At 39.9% G+C, this 25,927-nt stretch overlaps 1 protein-coding gene across 4 annotated transcripts in view; it reads right to left on the bottom strand.

Moving 5' to 3' along the window:
* The window catches only part of WASF2 (WASP family member 2), a 39,593-nt gene extending 14,998 nt beyond the window's left edge, over window positions 1-24,595 (bottom strand). Inside the window, exons 1-4 of one of the 4 annotated variants that reach the window (XM_020810685.3) lie at window positions 24,451-24,568; window positions 23,800-23,884; window positions 19,695-19,727; window positions 2,988-3,141 (exon numbers count right to left, since the gene is read on the bottom strand). In XM_020810685.3, the coding sequence (XP_020666344.3) occupies window positions 2,988-3,117 (130 nt within the window). In that variant the 5' untranslated portion in view covers window positions 3,118-3,141; window positions 19,695-19,727; window positions 23,800-23,884; window positions 24,451-24,568. Of the gene's footprint in view, window positions 1-2,987; window positions 3,142-19,694; window positions 19,728-23,799; window positions 23,885-24,450 lie in introns of all 4 variants that reach the window. The other 3 variants (XM_020810686.3, XM_078379900.1, XM_020810684.3) reach the window with 3 other exon arrangements.
* Window positions 24,596-25,927: the final 1,332 nt, after the last annotated feature.

The following is a 25,927-nucleotide window of genomic DNA, read 5'->3' as shown; positions in this document are numbered from 1 at the left end:
AAAACAATTTACACAATGGAAGAGTCCTAAATATGGCAAAAACATGAAGAACATTAACCAGATGAAAGCAAAGGAGGCAAAATAGGTGGTATGACCTTGCAACAGAACAATCACCTGCTCAAAACACAACAACTTGGATCTCAAGCTGTTTTATTTTACCATGTCAACATCACAATGAGAACACGTCAAATCTCAGCTGTGCTTTCTAAGAGCAACAAAATATACAGGGATTCCAAACTTTGGAGACATTCCCACTCTTATAAAACTTACTGAGAAAAGGCATACAGAGGAGGAACAGGATTTGTTTTCAGTCATTACAGAGTGCAGGGCATGTAATAATGGCCTCAAGTTACAGGAAGCCAGATTTCAAATGGATATCAAGAAAAACTTCCTAACTGGAGTAGTATAACAGTGATGAGATGGTGAAATTTCCAACACTGGAGGCATTCAAGAGGAAGTCAGACAGCTATCAACTTGGATTTGTGTACTGGGCAGGGGGATGGCCTTACATGCCCCTTTCAACTTCACTGTTCTATGATTCTCTTATATGTTTAATTTTTTAAATACTACTAACAGATTTTTATTATTAGCCCCCATAAACAGCTTTATGGAATAGTTGTACAGTGGTGCCTCGCAAGACGATTGCCTTGAGGGACGATTCATCCGCAAGACGATTGGTTTTTGCAATCACTGTTGCGCTTCGCAAGACGATGACTTCTATGGACGATTTTTCCCCAGACGATGATTCTTCCCCATTGGAACGCATTAAATAGATTTCAATGCATTCCAATGGGGAACCGCATTTTGTAAAATAATGTTTTCGCAAGCCAGCGTTTTTCACAGAACGAATTAACATGGTCTTGCAAGGCACCACTGTATTTACATCTTCCCCATGTAAAGTGTGTTTAATACAAACACACTTTACACAAAACAGTCTGTGTGTTCTGCAGTCTGGTATCTGCCAAATTCGCTTCTGAACACCACTCAGAGAGGAAACAGGACAAATGAAACGTGCCACGCTTAATAGACATACAAAATAATGAATAAAGCTCTCTTGAACTAAATCAGAACATTGGCCCATGCACCCCAATGTTAAATACTGTGACTGGCAGCAACTTTTCAAGGCTTCAGGTAAAGATCTTTTCCAACTATCCAACACCAATTATCCAAATCTTTGAAATACCCAATATTGAACCTGGGAATTTCTGTATGGGCATTTTGTGCCCTATTGATGGAGCTACTGCTTCTCCTCCTACCTTTTTGTAATGACAGTTATTCCAACCCTCTTGTGGAACTGCATTATTCTACACAGACAAGTTGGATAGCTGAATAGATTTATTGTAAGCTACTGCACCATTTTAGAAGTCTGTGCATTTACTTCTAGGATGTATTTCCACTCTAGATTACTGGTGTAATTCAGATTTACAGCCTAATCCAGAGATAACCTGTTGCCCTCCAGATATTTTGGACTAGACTTCCCATAATGCCTGACTGCTGGCTGTTTTTTTGGAACTTATGGGAGTGATAGTATAAAGCATTTGGACAGCACAAAACCCCTGGTCTGATCACTGTATGCATGTCTACAAGAAGACCCAAGTAGACCTGAAGTGTTAAATATTCTTCACCAAAGTAGTTATCCAAGGGGTCTTTTCAAACACTGGAAAAATTGTGCTCTCATCTAACACAATTCTACCTCTTCCATTGATATTCTTTCTACTGCCTACAACAGCTATTCTTGGATTTGACCTAAATTTTACTTTCTCTGCAGTGTTTGAAAATCCAAGGGAATCCACCGATCTCTGGGAATGCAAAGATGGAAATTTCATGTCTGCCAACCTCCTAGCTAACCTTTTTTAAATGCTGGAAAAACATTGCAATGGACTAACTGAGACAAATGCATCAATTTTTGCAAATGTGAGTTTATCTTCTCACTGAGTCACAGACTGTGGGCTGAAACTATCAATCCTTGGTTTTTTTTTTCCAAATGGATGAACTTGCCTAAGTAAGCCTTCAAATAAGTGAACTTGTTTAGTATCTTTACATATAAAAGGAGGAAGCTGGATAAACAGAAATCTGTGGCAAAGCAAAAAGTGTATATGGAGAATCACTCTGGTTTTGGGCAATGCATCAAAGCTTTATGTGGGTACAATCAACAACTTCTAATTGTAGCAAACAGGTACCATAGATGCTTTGCCCAGGAAGTATAAATTTATAATTTAAATCAACCTCCTTAACTACTCAGTTTTAACCCTGCTGTGTGGCCATTGCTCTGCTGCCCTACCTCAAAAGGTTGTGTGGAATAAAGGAGCTACCCCTTACAAAGCATACTGAAAAAAAGCTAAATGGCATATTCAATTTCATACCTATTTTTAAAAAGGGCAAGACTGCTTGACTTCTCTCTTTATTAAACCTCAGTTCACTTTTTAATGCTGCCTTATCACAAGGCTACTAGCCAGGTTTAGAGCTAAAATTAAAAAAAAAAAACACCAGTTGTTCACTCTTGTCATCCATAGAAATGTACAACATGAAAATATCAAATGCCAGAGGCATTTTGTGGATTCTCTTAGGCATTCTGTGTATTTAATACAGTTATGTTTTCAATTCATTATCAAGGCACTGCAGGATTATCTTGACAGGGTTCTGGTCAATGAGAACAATCACACCAGATACTGAAAACAGATCTACAGTAAGCCCTCAGTATACTATGAGTTTTGGAGGCCATTTAAGAAATCTGCCTTGCTTTCCTTCTGTGCTTCTGTTGCAGTCTCTCTGCCTCCCACCTAAACACACTCCCTTATATTCTCGCCACGGCGTGGCTACTAGCAGGAAGGAGCAATCAAGCTTCAGGAAGGTTTTAGCACATCTTTTAGTGCTACCCAAGGAAAACAGATGGGGGAGAAATAGGAACACAAGGAGAGGAGGTAGCTGAACCAAGAGCCCAACAGCTCCTGAGGGCAGCCACAGCACAGGCTTGCCACGGTACTCACTCAGGCTGCCCAGCTGTCGAATGACATTTGCCAGGGTGATGTTGGTCACGCATTCCAGCTCATTCCGAACATTGGGCAATGTCTGACGGCACAGGTGCCTTGGCTCGATGTTTCTTGTTACTAACGGCATGGTGGACCAGCTTCAGGCGGTGTTCTGAAAGATAAAAAAAAACATTCCCCAAACAGGAAAGGGATTACTCAGCCACGGATCTAAGCAATGCCAGAAGCACAGCATTCGTTTCTCTGCATAGAAATCAGCTTTATCTAAGTCAGTGCATCCTTCTCTTCTCCCCACCCCAAATGTATCAGAACCACACATTCAGAATAAGGAGACTGCTGTTTAAAGGCTTACTGGAGAGAAGCCATTACCAGCAACCAGATACTTCCCACCCCCAGCTTACAAGAAAGCAAAGTACAGTTTCTACAATCTGTGTTTGAGAACTATCTAACTGAGCTTTTTCAACTACGCCTAAATCTCTTAACCCAAATCATGGAAAGCTGAAACAAAATCTAACACCCACCACCACTATTTCAGTTGGAAACTGGTTAAATATTTATTTAAGACAAGATGGGAAGTCATGAGAAAACAGGAAGCCCTTTTAAGTGGTCAGGAAGCCTGCAAACAACTGCTTCTTAGCTGGAGGGCTGTGCCATTTTTCTCAAATTCCCTTGTGACTGAAGGTTTTCCCACTAAGGCAGTTGCTGTTTTAAAAGACACGTAACAGCTCCAACGACAGCAAGTACTGAAGGCATGCAAAAAGTCAATGACCCATGCTTATCAGATGACAATTCTATTTGTAGAAATTAAACTACAGGTTTGAAAAGACTTGCCAGAGACTCATGCTTATTTGCCCTCATTATCAAATGCATATGCAATTATGCTAACTTGACACTTGAATAAAGCAACGTTTTACTCCTTTTTCAAAACAGAGTTTTACTATAAAATAGATACTGAAACATACATCACTGTTAGCAAGAATGACAGTCTTTTGGTGACCACTGCCCTCCCACCTCATTAAACAATTAACCATCCCGCATCCCAGAAATATGAAGCCCATTTGCAATGGCTGTATGCCGACTGCAGGTATCATTTATCTCCCAAAAGACGGATTTTCCTACTTTAGTGCTTTAAGTGTTGGTGGAGAACAAAACCAATGGCTTATGAGAGATCCAGTTTGCAAAATTAAAGAACACTGATGGCAGATTTCTTAGGAGGAAGACAGAAGAACCCCACCCCCAGGTCAGAAGGAGAACAGCTTTGCCTGAGGAGACAGCTGTCTTATGACAAAGACTCTGATCTGCTTTGGATGAAATGGAAAAAAATAAAATCAGGAAGCTGACAGCTTGGGGAACATGGCTTCCTGTCACCCACAGCAACGACCAAGGATCATTTTTTTAAAAGTCAGCTGTTTGTGCTTGACTTTGAACCACCCTTTCACAGTCTCTGTGGCAGCTGGCAGCTTATCTCTGAGGTCCAGGAGTCATTCCTGGATGCTTTTCTATCAGGGTGTTAAGGGACTGTGGCTGATATTAGCTTTTGCTAATTACCTCCCAAGCCAAAACTCTGAATTTCCAAATCTGACCTGCCACGGCAAAGGAGTTCAAGATCTGGAGGGCACAGAACAGCATCCAAGGTTTTATGTCTAACATGAGGGTACCAAAAAAAATAAATAAATAAATAAAATAAAAAAAGAAAGAAAAAAATAAGAAAAAAAAAGCAAGGAAAACAGCTTGAGCCAAGACAAAGCAGGAAATCTCAACAATAATACTTCTACCTTCTTATAGATCTTGTGCTTGGGTACTGCAAAGGTCAGCGAACTTGCTATTTCTATAACCTCAGCACCCAATAAAGGCAAACAACTAAGGCTAAATGAAACTGCTACAATGAGTAGACCCACTGACTCAACTAATGTAAAGTAAGCCAATGCTTACTCAAATTCTGCTCATTCAGTGGGTCTACTATACAGTAGTTGGGAGTAATAACTGGGTTTAAACCCCAGTTATATTATTATAGTCAAAGAATTTGTCATACTTTCCAATGTACAAAATGACTTCTCTCTTGTCCTTATGTTAATCCTGCAGGGTAGCGCTTTACTTATTCTACAGATGGAAAACTGAGTATGAAGGTCAAGAGGCAGCTAGTGTGCCGCGTCTCCTCTGGTGAAAGAGAACATCAAAGAGGAGGGAGAAAAGGGGGACAAATTGGAGAGAGCTGCCAATCAAGAGAGGGTTAAAACAGAGGTCTGCCTGACAGAGGAGGGGAAAAGTAAGAGGGAGGAGCAATGGATGGAGGTATGGGAGGAAGATATAAAGGGTGGTAACAATGCGCTGGACTTTCAAGTAATAACAGGTGTAAAGAAGGAGGAGAGGGAAAAGACCAAGGCACAAGAAGTAAAAAGTCTATTGGAGGACTTTCCGAACTTAAAGGTCGGAGGACTGTTACCAGACCCTGAACCGAAGCAAGGAGGTGTTATAGTCCAGGAGACCACAGAATGGACAGTGGTGGTCTACCCGCGAGGTCAGGGTCCTTGGAGGAAGGTGGTATGCCTTCCTTATTTTTGTTTCTTTAGGCAGGTGTTGGAACAGAATTTCAGATTAGCAGTTCTTGGGTATTCGCCTCAAGGAAGATGTTCCCTATCAAAACTTACCCACCGCAGGAAATTCTAGATACAATACAAAAACATCTGCATGCTTTCCAATGTTGAGAGGATATGGAGGAACAAACATCCCTCAATGTGACATTGTGGTTCTGATCCTATACACCCAGTGAACAAACACATATGTTCAGAAACATAGATTTCCTATAATGGAAAAGTCCATTCATCATCAGAGAAAGTAGAAAGGGAGTATTCTAGGATCTGCCTGTGACTTTTATTACCTTTATTACACATCTAATATTCACATTATTTATATAAAAAGGATCGGTGTTAAGTACAGAAAATGAACACTAATAAGAATAACAGGAATATGAGGAACTGGAAATGCAAATGTGAAAAAGGAAATAATGTAACAAAAGAACAGACACAAGTTAAAATACGAGGCCATAGCAAAGTAAAAGAGCAAGAAAGGAGAATTATAACCCCAGCAATCCCATAGAAGTAGTAGTCCAGATTGCTTCAAATGTTTTTGGCTACAGCTCGGTTTTACTCTGTGAAAGAAGTTGAGAAGGGATTCATCCAGATTCTCTGTCAACAGGGAGTGGGCATCACCCTGAAAATGACCTATACTGTAGTTACAAAACAGGAATTTCAATGGTGTTTCCTCTTTAGCTGTCTACCTCATAGAAGGATGCCACGCCTCAAGTTGTGCACTGACATAATCCCCAGTGGCAGCTATTTTAAACTTCAGAAAGCACAAAGAGCTGAAGTTCACATACACAGTTTACTTTCTACTACTTGCACTTCTGTTTCAATAGGCATGCTGGAAACAGGTCTACTGCATGAGACATGATAATGACAGATTTGGCTGCAAGAAGCATGTCATTAAAGGCGTGAAGATATTATGAATTCTTAAAACTCACCTTGTTATCAAATTAGGTGCTTATAAACAACCCAGCCTATAAGCAGACCTCTGTGACAAAGAGGGTGCCACACTGATCGACTAGTGGGGGCTAGGACTTTCTAGGCACAGATCATCACGTGAGGACCCCCAGTCTTGCTGCCCATTAGACTCTATACAGAGTGCCACCCAAAGAATGATGATTCTCGGGAAGTACTGTGACAGCTTTTCTTTTTAAAAAAATTAACAGAAGGGAGGGAGGCAGCATTGTGTGCAGGGTGGATAAGTATCAATGGTTTTTTTAAATCAAAGTGATTTAAATCATGATTGAGTCAAACTGTAAAAAAATCAAAATTTTGATTTAAATCATGATTTAAGTCATGATTTCAATCAATTTGATTTAAATCACATCTACTCTGGCTGGGTGTAAATAACCAGAGAGCAAAATTTCACTAGAAGAGCAGAATCTGGAGGTCTGAAGGCTTGTGTCTGTGGGCTATAACTCAAAGAATTCTTCTGGGGAGTTTTTGGAGAATTCTGGAGATTGTAGTACAAAAACACCAAAGAGCCCACCCCTGCAAAGCAAGTAACTATATTTTCATTGCCAATGGTTACCAATTAATGTCCCAGAAGAGCTGTTTCATGTGAGCTGTTCTTTGGTACCAAAATATTTAAGTCCCTGCCTCCCTCTCATTTCCATCTAACTGTGATCAAAAAGGCACAGAGAAAGGAAGGAAGCTAGTATGTACCCCACCTTTAACTAACACAACTGCAAGAAAACCTCCAGGTAAAATTTCTAGAAGAAATCAGGAGTCTAATTCATCATTGATATTATGGAGAAGAGAACACAGAGGATAGAGAAAGGCATGGAAGCTACAATTTTTCTTCTACTGTATTGCGAGAGATTGATTCCTAGATGCAACTTGTGACACAAGGGGAGGGGAATCTTAAAGTCAGCACGATGGCAACGGCTGGTTATTACCAAAGACCACCTCTGCTCCAGATCAGATATTTTGAAAATCAACATCCATTGTTGCAAAGATTCCAATAACATCCTGCCATGAACATTCTGGGAGGAGGTAACAGGTGGGGTATTCTAGGACTCAGTCCTGGGCCCAGTGCTCTTCAACCTTTTTTTTAATGACCTGGATCAGGGGGTGCAGGGAGTGCTTGGTAAATTTGTGAATGACACAAAATAGGGTGGAATAGCTAAAACTCTGGAAGACAGAAACAAAATTCAAAATAATCTAAATAGGCTTGAGCAATGGGCTGAAAACAACAGAATAAACTTCAACAGGGATAAGAGCAAAGTAGTTCACCTAGGAAAAAGAAACCAAACACATAGTTACAAGATGGGGGAATACCTGGCTCAGCAATACTACAAGTAAAATAGATCTTGGAATCATCACAGATCACAAGCTGAATATGAGCCAACAATGTGATGTGGCTAAAAAAATGCTATTTGAGGCTGCGTTAAGAGAAGTGTCGTCTCCAAATCCTGCAAGGTACTAATTCCCCTCTATTCTGCACTAGTTAGGCGTCATCATGAGTGTCTAGTTTTGGATGCCACATTTCAAGAAGGATGCTGACAAATTGGAGCAAATTCAGAGAAGGGCGGCAAGGATGATTACAGGCTGGAAACCAAGCCTTAGAAGGAAAGACTGAAAAAATTGGGCAAGTTTAGCCTTGAAAAAAAGACTGAGGGGAGATATGATAGCACTTTTCAAACAGTTGAAATGCTGTTATAAAGAGGCAGGATTTGCTCTCCATCATCCCAGAGTGCAGGATATGTAACAACGGGCTCAAGTTACAGGAAGCCAGATTTCGGTTGAATATCAGGGGGAAAAAAACCCTGTTAGATCAGTACAGCAATGAAACCGATCACCTTGAGAAGTGGCGACTGCTCCAACACTGGCATTCAAGAGAAATTTAGACAACCACCTGGCAGATGCCCTTTGCTTTGTATTTCTGCATTGAGCAGGGGTTGGACTCAATGTTCTTATAGGCTCCTCTCAACTTCATTATTCTATGGCTTGAGGTAAGAGCTTATGCAACATATAATGCACTGCCATCAAGTCTGACTTATGGTGACCCTTTTCAGGGTTTTTAGGTAGAGAGTACTCAGTTGTAATTTATCATTCCCTTCTTCAGAGGGTATCCTGAGGCTCTGCAGTTTGTCCAAATCCCCACAAGCTGGCTGTTCTGGGATGCACAGGTACAGACAATTCCCCACCTGGTTACAGACCTAAGCAGCAAGGCTGTGCAGAAATAAGCCTCCAGACCGTGACCTCCTCAAGGACAATTCTGCAGAATCCCTGGTGGATTAGACACACCAGAAGGTGAAGAGGCAAGGCAGGAAGGCGATAATAGAATCTGAAAACTCCATCAGACTATTCAATTAGGCCTTACTTCACACTACCAACACAAGCCCACTGTTCCTTCCAACCTCTTAAGAGTCATCTGGTCTTAACGTTAATGATTTCTCTGTGAAACAAAGCAAGATAGCTTTATGTAATTCTGAAAGGAAAACCTAAAAATGAAAAGGCATGAAGCATTTTTTTAAAAATTAAAATGCTGCTTAGTAGAAGTTGCTGCTAAGATTTCAGAACAGTATGCACAGACATGGCGGCAACAAGTGGATGCTGTAATTGCAGGGCACTGCAATTCGAGATCAATTTAAGAAGGACTCTCAGCAATCAGTGCCTTAGTGATCATTAGGAAACTGTCACATAATTCTACCTACTATTCCAGTCCACCTGTAATAAGCACCTATTCTGTCCCACTTCTCCAATTATCATGGATTTATTTGCCAGTAACAGCCCAGCTACAGTTGTCAGCTAAATAACAATGGCTAGAAATCATCTACAGGTGTTTTTTAAGCAAATTCCTCTTTTGCCAACCAGTTCAAAGTTTATGCAAAGATATCCACGTCATACAAGAAAACAGTTCTGAAAACTTTCTTGTCCTACTCATAACAATAATTCGCTTCTACGTGGCCACAATACATTCTGGTGCATTTCCAAAAACCAAGGACGCAGTTCCATAAGCTCTACAAGCAATGTTAGGAAACTTTAAGTTTTGCTCAGTCTGGTACCAACAAATGGATTGTCTAAACACAGCTTAAGTTCAGCAGCTAAAGAAATTGCTTGCTTAAATTTCTAAGGGAAAGTGTCCCTTTTCTTGCTGCAAGTTACAGAGTGTGCAAAATGGATACAGTACTGTACTTTTCTCAAAAATCTGGATTCCAGCAAAACTGTTCTCTCTCCCTGTGGGCAGATAAATTGCACTTACAGGAATCTGTATTTTATTTTTATCACTCATTTTTTACTTTCATAATATGGCATCCAGACAGGGTAGTGCATAACATTAAATACAGATTCATCTGTTCAATCACATTCACAAATATGCTTAAAATGGGAAACCTGTTCACTTTGTATGTACACCAAACACTGTTAATGAAAACAAAAGCTAGAAAAAACTGATTATTTGTTCAATTCCCAGAACACTGCTATATAGGTTGGAGCTTCTATTTGGAAAGATGAGGTCTGAGAGCTCAAATCCTACTTCACCTTCTGGCAGAGAGGATAGACCCAGATAGTGGCTAAGATAGTGTTATGTTCTGTCATGTATGGTGATGATATCAGCTGTGGCAAAATTTTGGAAATTTAAAATTTTCTGAATTCCATCCCTTCCTGAAGTTTCTGGGACCTTGGAATCCCTTCCGCCATGAGGAAGCCAATGGAGATCATACGACTGAAGATTTTTCTTCTGAAAATTGCTGGCATGGTGATCTTACCTCTGGCAGCAATTTTCAGAAAGTAAAGACTTCACTCAACCCCCACATAGCAGCTTCTCAGCCATGAAATATTTAATTCATCATGATAATCAAAAAAGGATTTTTAAAAAATCATCATGATGTCATCAGCTTTACATAGCATTGCCTCTGGGTACCAGGATTTCAGCCAGTGTGGCTGATGGGATTACATGCACACCTACTTCTACGGCTTCAGGCAAGCTCCACAATGCCATCAGAAGGTGGGACTGCTGAACTACTTCCAAGTACTTTACATCTATCAATACATTTACTGCTAAATTAAAAGATTGTTGCATTACAATGTTAAAATGAAATAACACTCAATACTGTTATATCAAAACTGTCACCTTAAATCATACCTCTAGATTTTATAACACTTCACACCAAAGGTATCCACATATCCCTGCACTACATACTGAAATAAGACAAACGTATAACAAAAAATTATAATCTTCGAACTGCAGAGCTGGAAGGGATGCTATGGATCACTGAGTCTATGTCAAGGATGCACAGTAAGGAATGGACTCCCAACCTTTGGCTCCACATCCAGATGCTTAATATATAAAACACACATCATCTTCAGTTCCAATTATACTTGAAAATCCAAGGAACAATTATATAACATTCAGGAATCTTTAGTATAAAAATTAGTAGGCTTACATTCATGTCTCTGAATTTTTGTAAGAGTTCACAAATACTATCCAGATACGTTGCTCTACATATAGTGGCCTTCATAGCAAATACTGCAACTCTTTGTTTCACATGTTGCTAGGATGTTCATAATAAATAGCTAAATTTCTCTGGTTCACCTCTGTATTTCACATTCTTTAAAAGAGACGGTAAGTATCTTTCTCTTATGTCTTTATATAAGTGACACTCAAACACATAGTGAGCCAGATCATCATGGACAGGATCTACGCATATACTCAACCTGTCTTCTATTGGGATACCCTAAAATCTACCCCATTTCATCCTAGTGTCCATAAACAAGTGTATGCTATTTGATATTGCATTTTTATAGGGACTGTCAAATATTTCTCATTTTGGTGCAGTCATTGTGCGCTAGCAAGCTATTTCTGAAGAGAGATGCTACATCAGTTTGTCGCTCCTACATAAAATACCCTTTATTTGACTATATAAGTGGTAGGTTTTTTTAGTGGATTTAGTATCTGGTCAGAAAATTCAGATTTTTATGAAAAGCTGGACTCTTTGCGACAAGAGTACTCATACCTAGATGGTCTTTGCTCCTCTAAGCAGATCATTTATTATGTTAGATGGCTTATTCTTCACCAATAGTTTACAGTACAGCCCTTACATATATCAGTCCCGAGATATTTCTGGCACCCAATTCAGCTCTAATTAAATATGCTTGAGCAGATTTAAAAAATTCCAAGATAAGACAGAAAAATTGAGTTTGTACACTTCCGATTTTCTTGAGATCTGCAGGTCCCCATATTTTTGCACCATCAATTAACAAAAATCTTTTGCTTTAAAGATTTTTAGGATTGGATTTAAAGTAAACCACAGTTTAGTAATCTATTTAGAAACTATATACTAGCCACTGATTTCAATTCATCTTATTTATAACTAGGAAAACCCTAGATAGCTGGAACAGACTTTATGGTGCAAATTCACCAACATCCCATTAGCCTGTAGGATTTTTGCTTGAGATGGTTATTAGTCATTTTGCTTCTTATTTTCATACAACTACAGAAAAAAAGAGTGCATAATAGTGAATAGAGATGGGGACAAATTAAAAAACAAATCATCAAATTTGTTTAAAAATTGCTAATTCATTTATATTTATGCATACAAATACAAATCAATGAATTTTTAGTAATTTTTGAATCATTGATTTGTTTGGCTATAAAACACCCCCATGGCACCTAGGGACTCCAGCTTCCTCAAACCCTCCTCTATAATCCCTCCAAGTTTGATGACTATTGAGTTCCAGATGTCCGGGTTATACACCCACAAAAATACCCCCCCCCAGTAAAGTTCTACCTAGGCACCTAGAAACATCAAAATCACAGAGAAGCTTCTACTGACCCTCCTCTACAATCCCTCCAAGATTCGTGCAGACTGCCCTACCAATGTGAAAATCCAATCACACCAACTGACTTATTCCAAATTTACAATTATGAACGCCAACATGCTACCATCACCACCCTGTCAGTTCACCTTAGCTAGGGAAAAGAGGATAGTCAAGAAAAAAAAGTGTTGGCCCTTTTGCTGGATTTCAGTTAGGATTTACTGGCTAAAATCCTGTTGTCATCATTCTTTGCGAAGAGCCACACAATATCATCAACAGTGGAAAACTGCTGCTGATTAAAAGTGATTTTGGGGTGATGAACCCCAAAATCCTCAAAGGAAGGCTTTAATCAGTGGTGATTTGCCACTGATATGACACCATCACCACTGTACATACAGAGCTCCACAAATTTCAGTCACAGTGTTCTCATTTCCACCTGTCCCTTAGCCTCTATTAGCTATTTAAGCCAGAGTTAACAATGACAGTCTGACTTGTTGCTCTCTACTACTGTACTCTCAAACTGCTAGGTATATGGAGGCAAAATGTTCTACAACTTGATAATCTGCTGCAGCTTTTTAAAAAGAAGTCTATTTTATGCTATCTTTCACAATGCAGGTACTGTATCCAGATTCTGGAGTGCAACAACACAGACAGGAACTATTTTAACCCTTGGACTGTTACTCAGAGATTCCTCTAAACACTAAAGCTGTTCCTACAGTTTAGTGCTTTACACGTCAGCTATTATTCCGCAGTGTGTTCAAAAAATAGCTCTTCTATTGCGGAAGACTACAAGGAGACAAGCAAAAGATGCAAACTGTATGGATACAACACATGCTACATGGCGACAAACTTATAACAATTACTAAGATGTTCATCTGAACTCAGTGAGGCTTACTTCTCAGTAAGCATGCAAGTAACTGGGCTGTAAACCAAACAACTTTAAAATGATAATCAGCTTTCCAAAACCATGGAGGAGGGCTTCAAGTCTTCTTGAGTATAAATAATTTCTCTGCCACTAATGCACAATTCTGCACATGACTAGTATACCTAGAATGGTTTGTTCTTCTATCAGTCATATGCCTTGAGAATCATAGCAGTTGTAAAAAGATTATGAAAACTGGTAAACAGTCAGTTGTCTGTGGCAAAAACTACATAAGAAACCAGGAGACCAGATAAACATTTGTCAATTGGAAATTTTTTTTTTCATTCCATGAAAGAATATTCCGCAAATTACTAACGTTTGTGTGTGAAACGCAGGCCATACTTTGTATGCACTTGCCCCCCATATCTAAACGCATTTGAAGCTGGTTCATTTATTCTCGTTTGCATATGGCTGACACACTGCTTTCTCCACCCAGGAAATACCCTGCACTTTCTCCACACTTAAAATTTACATGTGTGCTATAACTCACTTATAGACATGTGGGCTAGTTACTTCCCTACAAAAAGGGAGAGAAAATCATCTCCCCTTTATAATAAATATATCTTTGCCTTACAGACGACACCCTTCCTTTTCTAACATCTTATCTAGCTAGGAATGATTATCTCCTGACATTTTCCAGAACACATGCCCAAAATTGTGTCATATAAGCAACCAACTCTCTTTCTGTTGATTCAGATTTTAAATTATGCACTGCTCTTTCAAAACCAATTCTAAATTACTGAATTAAAGCAGTTGTTTTCCACAGCAGCTCACCAGCTCTTTTCAGTTTTAACTTACGGCTTGTTAATTATATCCCAGCATTGAATACCCCCAACCTTCCGTTTGTTGCACTTAGGGAATACTGGAAAGATAAGTCTTTTCTTAATTACTAAATGTAAATAGCTCATTAAACATAATCCAATTACTTTAATTGTAAGAAAAGGAAGTCATTACAATATGTACATGCATTCTTGCCTGAACAGATTTAATATCTTAAATTAATCTTTGCTGAAGTCATATTATTAAGTCAACCTTTGACATTACAAAAACTATGGCAGCCTAATTTATTTTACTTAAAATATTTTGCAGATCGTGTTTTTGTTTATTTCTTATTAGAAGTGTCTCAAGCATTTGAACTAAGATATCTGTAAGAGAAACCAAGATGGAATAAAAATATAGGCTCTGAACAATTAACATGGTAAATTTGGATTACTATAATGCACTCTGTGTGGAGCTGCCCTTGTAAAGTGTTCAGAAGCTTCACCCAGTCTAGGATGCTCAGCTAGTTTTTTGACCTGAGCTGGTTACAGGTACAAGAGAGAGATTCCTTGTTACAACAGCTTCATTGGCTACCAGTCATTGGGCACAATCTGAAGTGCCGATTTTTATCTAAAGCCCTGAATGACTTGGGCCCAGGCTATCTGAGGGACCGTATATCCCTATATAAGCCAGATTTTAAGATATTAAGGGAGCTGTTTCTCTTGGTCCATTGCCCTCCCATGCATACTTCAATGGGTCTTTCCAGTGGTTGTTCCCAAGCTCCAAAAATCCCTTCCATGGGAACCAGCCTGGCCCTCTCTCTCTCTCTCTCTCGTATCCTTCCACCAGCATGCAAAGACCTGTCTTATTAGGCAGGCCTTTAACAAGTTCATTGCTGCTAAAGGAAAAGTTTCAACAGATAGGTTTAATCTTTTAAAATCATTTAAAAGCAATTTTATTTAGTACTTTTTAACAATTAATATGTTTAATTGTTTTTAATATTGTAATTTATTGCATTTTCATTGTTTTAATACTTATTTATTTTAGTTTTTTAAAAAACATTTTATCCCACCTTTCTCTTTAAAAGGATCCAAACTTCAGTTTAAAATTCTGCAAGTCACAATAAATGAGGAAAAGTTTGTTATAATACAGACTGACATTTTATTCCTGTGTGATAATCACAGTTTAAAATTCTGAACTAATTAGCTTTAGGATTCATAAATTTCACGAAGAAACCAGTTTACAAATGCCACAGGCACAGCTTGTAGTACAGCAACAATAGATAAAGGTCTTTTGTTCAACATCATAGGTGCTGCTTCTACAAATGAATCTTTGCTCGTACAGTGGACCCTCAACTTACAGAATTAATCCGTACTGGAATGGTGGCTGCAGGTCGAAAAGTCTGTAGGTCGAGGCTCCATTGACCTACAATGCATTGAAAACCGATTAATCCCGTAACCGGCCGTTTTTGTTCCATTTTGTGTCCCCCCCCCCCCCGGTGTGTAGTTGCGTATGTGAAGAAGGGACTCTTGTTTTCGTGCCCTAGCTAAGGATCTGCCTGGAGGATTTGCCCCCCCCCCCATCATTGGGGCTCATACAGGGATAGGAGTGGGTTCTTGAGATCCTGAGGAGGAAAGAATCATGGAGAAACATGAGGAAGCCCCAGGGAAAGTGATATAAAGAGCTGATCTGTAGGGGAGGAAGGGGGGAGGTGGAGGTGGTGTGGATCAACACTCTGGACTGGTAAGTAACTCCTGGCATCCCAGATGCTCTGCTTACTGAGCACAAGTCAATTTTGACAGCTCCTAAATAAAACAGGAGCCTGAATCTTAGACACTAGCAGAACTTGGATCTGAGGTATGCTGCTGATCTCAGACCAAAACACCATACTCCCATGAAATCATGTTGTTGTTGTTAGCGCCAATTCAAACAACTTTGGCAGCTCAAACAAGCCCTTCCTGCCCAGGACAGGGGGAACTCAACTGAAGCAAAAGAAATCATGAGGAGACAACATAGGTAGCCTGACTTTGATACTTTTTGAAGGACAATGAAAGACACAAGTGGTCAAAGCTATCAATTTCAGACTTGCTGAAGTTAAGACTTTGACAGAGACTAATTTCCTGGGAGTAAAAGGAACCATTCAGGGCAGATTCCACTCGGAAAAAGTTACTGTTCCAAGATCACACAGTGAATTTCATATCACAGTGGGAAATAAACATGGGCTACCCAGTTCCAGTCCAACACTTTGACCTCTACCCTTAACAACACACTACTGCAATGTGACAAGACATTTCTTTTCACACTGCTAGTTTCTACTCTACATGGTCTAATTCCTGAAGCACAGATACCCTAATATGAGGCACAACATTATTGGTTATGAAGAACCATTTATCTCCCTTGCCATTTATCTCTGATTACAGTCTTTCAGTTATGTCCTTATACCAATGAGTTTGTCATTGCATACACTTAACCCAACCCTTCAAAACCCCATCGTAAAGCGGATTCGTCGTGGCGCAGGGTAATCGTCAAGCGGGGCACCACTGTATTGTAAAATAACTACTTAAATGCCATATTCACAGTCCAGAAGAACTGTCTAAATAACCCACTCATTTAAGTTCTTCTAGTAGCAATATAAATAGATTCTTTGTTCCAGTTTTTGTTTTTGCTTTCTTTTCTTTGGCTTTGCTGCAGAACCTTTATAATATTGTTGTAACTTTAAAAAAGATTCTCTTTAAAAATAAAAGTCAGGAATACATAATAAGGTCAGCACTAATGTAAACTTTAGAACCAGAGCATGTCCTGAACTATACAAGCCTTATAACAATCATTTTGTCCAGAAATCAGGGCTAACTGAACTTGCTACTGATAACCTGCTATAATCTCATCATGCAAGGCTGCACAGAAATGCCCTTGATGCAGTTCTGGTTTTCTAAAGACTTAAAAGAAAACCTCTGCTTTGGGAAATTGGTGGATCAAAGACATTTCCGGGAGGAGCAAGTAGCTTCCCAACCTCAAACTTCAACCTCTGTTCAAGCTGAGAATATCTCTGAAGAACCAAACTAGAAACTGCTCAAATGCATGTCTGTGTTACTGTTGGAAGTCACTGACTAGGATAGTCTCAGAAAGATGGGGATGAATTCCTTTGGAAAGAAGTTGCCTTTATTCTTTCTCCTGCTTGAATTCTAAAGAATGTAACACTCATAACTGTGGAAGAGAAATTAGCAAATTAGATCATGGAATTACCCCCACTGAGCAATTCTCATAGAACTGGAGACTCTTGAGTATGCTCTCAGCTGGTGCAATAAGAACCAGATGTATGCAAAAAGGAATTCTCACTTCTGCTCCCGCAGTAACTCAAGATAACCTTTTGACACAAGGTGAAATAAATACTGAGTATACCACAACAACTGTACTGCCTCCAACAACTCTTTTTTTCAATAAGTCCCTAATGTCTGCACTTTTTGCACAGTCTCTTAACTATGCCATCTTGCCACACACAGAACACTGCGCTGGCTCGTGACTTCATTCAATCTCTTGCCGTAGAACAAAAGGGCAAAATATATTTATGTCCCCTTGTGCAGAACTATTTCAAGATTCAGAGAACTAAACAGGAAAACAACAGAAGTGAGAAGGGAAGTGGCTCTATTGAGGCACCAAAGCAGTGAGTGTAACAAGATCATGTCACTCATTAAGTGAATAACAGAGGCAGGACGAAAATTAGCTGAACCCATTGGTTATCTCAAAGGAAAATTAACAACTATCCTATCTTTAAGAGCTCCATAAAAGTCTAAAATTACTTTTAAGCTTCTAATGGTCACTGCATCAAGATGACAGCAAACAAGAGCAATTACTCACTACCATTCACAAAGTGACACCACACAAGGGAAAATCCCAGAAGCTGACTCCTTTTTTCCATCAGTAAACCTCACCCAAACACAAAGCAATTGTCAGGGCTACCTTTCAACTAATGTGAATGGCAGTGACCACAAGAGGGTATCTTGTAGACCATCTTGACTGCTGCCATTGATGCCCTTTGCTAGTTAAAGCTTGGCATCCTTTTTCCTACTGCCAACGTGGGCACAATATTGTATAGCAAGGCAATTTCCTGACTTTTTGAATCATGGAAAAAGAATCACAGTATCCCAAATTCATAAAGCAGAGGTTTTTTAAAGAACTGAATTTCCTAGCTTTTTAAAATGTGAGTTTAAATATACACATACTACTCACAAATTCAATCAGAAATTTCCCTCAGAGAATTACCCAGTCTCAGAGGATTTTAGAAAGTAAGCATATGATCTGAACTATGGTTACTTGGAGAAGAGAGAGCAGCTTGGACTCATTTGAAATATGGTGTTGGTACAAATACTAAAGACAGACAGAAAAGCAGAAAAAAATGGATGCTTAATCAAGTCAAGCCTGAACTCTTATTCACACAAAAATGAGTAAGCTGACTCTATCCTACTATGCACATATAATGGAAATACTGAAGTGACCAGAATACACTATATTGCTGGGGAAAGTGAGGTGGACCAGTAGAAAAAGAGGAAGACCTAGTATGGGTTGATTAAATAAAGGAACCCATAGCTGTTAGTTTGCAAGATCTGAGTGGAACTTAATGGAACGACAGTAATGCTAGGAAGGGAGAGCAGCAGGAAGAGACAACAAATGTTAGATGCTGTTGGATTGCAAGATAGAACAGTGCGCTTAATGACAGAACATTCTGGAAGTCAATAACTCATAAAAAGTGAAAAAGGTGGAGGGAAATGGGCTTTTTATCTTCCTTCTGTCTCCCTAAACTTGGCCCTAAAATTCTCCCCTCACAATGCAGCTGTCCTTGGTTGCTGTCTCCTTACTTGTGAGTAAACTGGACAGAATTTGCTTTGAGATCATCCCCAGCCACAAAACACACAAAAAATAATTTCACAGCTTAAATGAGTGAGCGGCTGAATATTGTTCTCTATTTTTAAAAATATCTTTCAAAATATTTTTAAAAATATTTTTTTCAGTCACTGAATGGGGTTCTGAATGGCAGAGTCAAAAGTTCAGTCCATTTAGAATGCTGACAATTTATATAAAAGAGACCACACAAACTTATAGTTTTTCCGGCTTTAAAAGTGTTAATTTCAAAATATGTATTAAAGCCATGAATGGCTGGATTCCTTCCAAATTAAAAAAAAGCTGCTGGGACTGAATGTTTTCTTTCAAGCTATACAAATGTGGTCTTTTCAATGTAGTTAATGTGTTTTAAATCAACTAGCTCAAGGTTGTTTGCCTTAGCATGGGGGTAAAACAATGTTAAGTTTTTAAAAATGCTAACTCAATAACCCTTTGCCCAAATGTCCCCAAATTTGGCACAGAGCAAGAAGAGGCTTTCTGCTACAGCTGTGCCAATTTTGTTTCTTATCTGAGGTAAAGGGTCATCATTTTTTGTTTGGGGCACCCTTATTTCTTGAGTTGACTTGCAGAATGCTGAATCCTGCTGTCAGCACTACTCAATGCCTCTGGCAGCTTTAGTAACACCTCCCTCCCTACTTTTCTCTTCGGGGGCTTCAACAATCAACAATGAGAATGACTCCAGAGAAGGCCAAGGTTAGACAAGTCTGGAGAATAAATCACCTGCTTCACTAAAGTACCGGTAACAACACAAACCTTGACATATCTACTGATTTCAGTTGCACTTACCCTTTTATGTGCACATACAAAAACTGCTCAACACTGAAAAGAAACAGAAACAGTATTACCATAAATCTGTGAGCAATTCACTTTGTTTCAGCATCTATGGGTTAATGAATAACTGCACAACGCTACCTGAATCATAAATAACACCAGCACTTTGCATCAGGCATATAATAGAATTTCCAGCAAAACTAGGCTGAAGCTATTCAGAATGTGGATGACTGATTTCCACAAATAGATAGGGAAAATGTTTTGCAAAGCTTGGTAGCAGTTCCATGGTCCTTTTTCTCCTTTATTAGACCACCCTAATCAAACCTTACTCTGTTAGTTTCCATTAGCTATTTTCTCAAACTATGTATGCCTACACCAAAGGTAAAAAGCAAAATAGACCCAAAGTTAAAGAACCCTTCTTATCCCATCAGAAAGGCCTGTGGGGTTTTTATACCAGCAGATCTTATTCACTTGCTAACAATCTGTTTTCACATGGCAATGTCACCAGAAGAAACAAATCAACAGCTCTTTGCCATTGTATCTTTGGCCTTTAAGCTTTGTATCTCATAAACATAGGAAGAAAAACAAACTACAACTACACTCATGGGGAAATATTTATTTCTAAATACTCAAATATGTATGTCATTTTTAAAAAATACTTTTATTAGTCTTCAATAATATAACAAAAACAAACATATCCACCTACAATTAATAAGGTAACAATGAAAAGAAATTTTGAAAGCACAATTATAACACACATTGTGCTCCCCTCCTTCCTCAAACCAAGGTTTCCTCTAAGGCAGTGGTCCCCAAACTCGGGCCGCCAGATGTTCTTGGACTACAACTCCCAGAAGCCTTCACCACCACCTCTGCAGGCCAGGATTTCTGGGAGTTGAAGTCCAAGAACATCTGGAGGCCCAAGGTTGGGGACCACTGCTCTAAGGTATACACCTGCATGCACGACTCCACCTCCCTCCATGCAGCAATCGTTTTCAGTCCCTTTGGGCTGTGGGAGTGAGGAGTTGTGCGTGTGTACGGGGGTGAAGTCGCAAAAGAGAAAGGCAGAGCCCCTCCAGGAGGGCTGAAAATTAGAGGGTACATTGCTCAGGACTATTTGTCTTAGTTACTAATTTATTTATATTATTATTTAGTCATTTATTTTACATAGTGTTGCCCCATTCCTCTCCAAAAATACATTGATTCTTACCCCTTCTCAAACATGCATACCAAAAACGAATTCCATAGTTCTTTAATAATCATTAATATTTGATACAGTATTCCTTTTCTTATCTTAATTTTGCAAGTTAATTTATCATTAATAGCCATGTTCCACATTCCTGTATACCATTCTTCTATACTGTATTAAGCTACTATTTTTCCAATTCTTTGTGAAAATTAACCTTGCCACAGTTACTATAATAACTATTCATTTTTCTTCCCGTTTTAATTAACAACTCTGTTCAATAGGGCTACCATTGGAGACATTTCAGTCTCAAATTTCAGTTATCTCATTAAAGAGATACACCTTTTACACTTCAACATGTCTTCCAAGACTATCCAAGGACTTAAATTTACTTTCTCAACATACCATCAACTTGGAAAAAAACAACTCTCTTCTCTACCTGGTACGTCTTTAGTGCTGCATTAGTGATATATTTGTTTCCCTGAAGATGCACACTATCTCTAGACACTAAGAGAAGAGTTGTCCAGTTGTTATAGACCATCCTTAAAAATAACCCCTTCCTTACCCTCCATTTCTAGATGCTCTCGTAGGCTCACAACTTCTGTAATCTACCATGCACCAAGGTTGCACATTCTTTCACTTTTAAATCCTACATTATTAGGAAAGGTTCCAACTCCTTGCTCACTTTTTTAATTGTATACTCAATGCTCTTGGATACAGCAGAGTCAGAAGCCCACTGCTCATTCTCTATCTTCTTTAAAGCCACAGGGCACCTTTTCCTGTTCCACCCACTGTCTTTTCTCAGCTCTGCCACATACAGCACCCTAGTGCCCTGCTTTCTGCCACCACAATCATACAAACACCCTGTTCCTTTTGCGGTCTCCATCATATCCACATCCTTCCTACTATACCACACAAAGAACTAGAAAACTTTATCCACAGAGAGCTTCCCCATCTCTCATAACTGATGATCCCTCTATAGGGGAAAAAGGGAAGAGAATGTCAAAATCCAAGTATGCTTGCCAGTTATGAAACAAAAGGTATCAATGGGCATCCAACACTTAGCCACAAGCCTAGTTTGCAGAAGACTTTGACTTGACATAACAGTGTATTGTGAAGCCCAGAGTAAGTCCAATTAAACCTATACCATGTTTCCCCCAAAATAAGACAGTGTCTTTTATTAATTTTTGCTCCAAAAACACATTACAGCTTATTTTCAGGGGATGTTCTATTTTTTTTATGTACATTTATTCAAATACTGTACAGTCATGCCATCTTCTGGTTGCTGCACAATGGTGGAGGGCGGGGTTTCACTTAACTGGGGCTTATTTTAGGGGCAGGGCTTATAGTATAAGCATCCTGAAAAATCACACTAGGGCTTATTTTCAGGTTAGGTCTTATTTTTGGGAAAACAGGTTATTAATAGAATTGTTCAAATGTATATTCTCTACTACACTGCCAACTCAGCGTACCCCAAGTGAAACTGTAATACAGCCTATCCTTATTACCAAAAATTTGTTCCATATGTGGCAGTAAGTACAAAACAGAAATGAACTGCTTTACAAAGTTATGTTGATCTCCTAATACTCTTAGGGTGTAATCCTAAATGCATTTACTAGGAACTAAACCTAAGTAAACAGAGTAACAATGCCAGCTATTATTATTTACTACTCTGTTCATTTTTACTCAGTACGCCTCCAAGGAGCTCAGGATACAATGCCCCCTCCCCAAACCAATATATACAACTTTCATTAGAAGTAGGTTAAAAGTGCTTGATAGCTCAGCGCTGTAGATATCTGGCTATGGAGCCATAGGTTGGGAATTCAATTTCCTCATTGTACATCCTTGACAAGGGCTGGACTTGATGATGTAGGGTCCACTCCAGATCTGCAGTTCTAAGATTATTATTCTATGATTATTAGGACATGGGACAGCAACTAGTCCAACAGGTACTTCGAAGCTGAGTTGGAAACTCAAACCCAGATCTTCAAACCCCTTCTCTGGAGTTCTAATTGCTACATGAAATTCTTAATATGAAATTCATTTCGGAGTACAGTGGGGTCTCTACTTAAGAACTTAATCCGTATTGGAAGGTGGTTCTCAAGTTGAAAAGTTCTTATGTTGAATCTGCATTTCCCATAGGAATGCATTGAAAACCATTTAATCCATATCTGCTCTTTTCCGTCCATAGAAACTACGTACTCCCTCTCTCACTCTCGCACCCACACCTCTACTGTCAAGTAGCAGTGTTTCACCTTTTAGATTGTCTCCACTGAAAAGTCAACTTGGAATCACCCAGGAAGACAATTTAAGAAAAAGAATACTTTAACACAAAAACTGCTACTACTGCAGTTTATAATCATAACTGTGTGCTATCAAGACAATCCTGGTTTATGGCCTCCCTCTGCAGGGTTTTCTAAGTATAAAATATTCAGGAATGATATACAGTTATGTTCCCTTCTCCTGGGGCCCGTCGGGACTGCGTAACCAAGGCCAAAATAGCCAGCTCTCTTCCCAAGAATCGAACTCCCAACTCTGACTCCACAGCTAAAATCTAACTCACTGAGTTTAGGGATGCTTTAAGGAACTGAATATATATTTTTAACTTATGCCCTATAACCATGCAATCTGTGTCCAAAACCCATTTTAAGTCAAAGCAATAAAGAGAATTGGATTGAACTCACATTTAGCGATAACTAGAGTAGTGCCAATGAACTCAATAGCATTTTAGTTGTGACAAAACCCATTTTAATTCAAAGCAACAAAGAGAATTGGATTGAACTCAAATTTAAACTCAAATTTAGGAATAATTAGAGACAATGAACTCAATATCATTTTAGTCGTGACTGGCTCCCCTACTCCTTTCGAAGGACCTGTCCTAAATGGATCCAGAACAAACTCCAGTGTTTCCCCCTTCTAAGAAAAGCTGTTCTTCACCTTTTTGTTATCAAGTTTCCGATTAAATGCAAAGGCTACCAAAGTACTGAAATTATGCCGTCAGCGTCAACAGGTCATGGTGGCACTTAGAAAAAAGGAAAAGTTGACCAAATTTATCTAAAGAAGAATTAAAAAAAAAACACAACAACAACAACCACACTTGCTAAGGAATGAAGATCTAAATTAAAAGCATATGAGCAGAACAAGTAGAAAAGAGGCAAACAATAATATTAATAAAGCAGATTTCCCCCCCCCCCCAAGCCAAGCCAAGCCACCCCTCCCAGGATGGAAAGGCCAGCACACACACACACAACCCGGCCTTCCTCTTTCGGATCTCTCGGGGGAGCCACCCATACAGGGCCCTCCTCGCAGCCTTTCTTCCTGCCCCAGAACTTCCTCCACGCCACTACCCTGCCCCACCCAAAGGAGCGCCCTCTCTCCATCTTAGACTACAACTCCTATCATCCCTACGATGCATAGTGGGGATGATGGGGCTTGCTGATCAGCACATTTAGTGGAAGAGGGTTTTTTTTTTTTTTTGGAAGAATATCCACGACAGAAATTTGCGCCCCCCCCCATTAAACAACCGCTCAAGCGGCACCGGAAGACAGCAGGGCCCCTCGTCTCCTGGCCCCACGGAACGAGCCTTACCCGCCTGCGTCCCCTTTTCTCCGGGCCTCAACGCGTCAGGACCAACACGGGCCGTCCCAACCGTCCGCCATTGCAGGCAGCTTTCCCTGCAGCCCAGCCTGACCAAACCTAACCCCACCCTCCCGGCCTCCTCCGCCTCCTCCTCATCTACGGCCACCGGTCCGCGTCTCCATTGGTTCCTCGGCAACTTCCCGCCTTCACTTCATTGGCTCGGCCTCCCTGTCTGTCAAGCGTTCCCGTATGCGATTTGCGGACGCGCCCAGCTTCCTTTTCCCCCCTCCCCTCCCGCACCCTTAAACGACCACACCCAAGTGAGCCCTTTTTTTAAACAGCGTAAACAACGTGGGACGTACCATAAGCTGAGGGGGGGGGGAGTAAGAAGTTTAATGTAGCTTGTTAATGGGGGATGATAGGAGAATTAGAAAAGAACCCGAAGTCTAGCACTTGTCCTTTAAAAAAGAAAAGAAAAGAAAGAAACCAAGGATGGTTCACATTTCACGTCGACTTCAATAGAAGAGGTCGGCTTGGCATGGTAGTTTCGCCCGCGCTCTTGTTGTTTCACCCAGGGAGGCTAGTCAGCTCTATGGTCCTAACGAAAGGCTCCCCCTGGCGTTCGGAGGTAGGAACGGAGAAAGGTTTGGACGCTCTTGAAGTGGGTGGTGAGAATTGCAAGGGGAACGAGGAAAGAGAAGTGGGGTTTGGCGCTCGTTCACACGTGATTCGCCAGCTGAGAGCAGCTGTCACTGTGGCTACGTGCAAAAGCAAGCTGGTAGCCATCGCCTGTGGATGATGATCCGTTTAATATATACATTTCCATATTCTTCTTCTCTCCTTCCATAATTAAACATTATTAAACCTCTACAAGTGTGCAGATTTGTCTTTCTGGAATACCTTTTGGGGGAATTCTGGGAGCTGTAGCTGAAGGACAATAATCTGCACGCTCTTGTGCCTCTCCCTGTTATACGTAGATTCCCCCCCCCTTCGTTTCAGAAAGAAGTGCATCTTTTGCCATCATACCTGCTCAAAACATCGGTGTGTGATGCTTCTGGCTTGTTTCAAGGATGTTTGTATACTGTGGGGGAGGAATCTGGAGATTTTTCCGTCTGATCCTTTGAAAGTTCAGCACAGAAAAGAAAAAAAAGTGTGTGTGTGTTTGCATCCACCACCACCCCCATCTTTATCTTTTTATTTCCCCATTTCTTGAACTCTAAAAGTACAAGATGTGGTATAATGGATTGAATAATGGACTAAAGGACATGTTTACACTGGCCTTTTTGGAACAGGCTGCTGGGTCAAAGCAGGGCCACATGAAGTCACAGGGATGAGCCAGATCGACCTCAAGCACCACCCTGGCTGCTTCCCTTGTCAATTGAACACTTCCCCTGCTCCTCTGCGGAGGGGCAGGGAAAGTGAAATTACTATTTTTCTATAGAGACTACCTAGCACTGATGCACTGAATCACTCAGATTATTATTAT

The sequence above is a fragment of the Pogona vitticeps genome, chromosome 9 (genome assembly GCF_051106095.1).
Source record: "Pogona vitticeps strain Pit_001003342236 chromosome 9, PviZW2.1, whole genome shotgun sequence".
NCBI lineage: Eukaryota > Metazoa > Chordata > Lepidosauria > Squamata > Agamidae > Pogona > Pogona vitticeps.
This window is presented reverse-complemented; position numbering and strand designations above follow the sequence as displayed.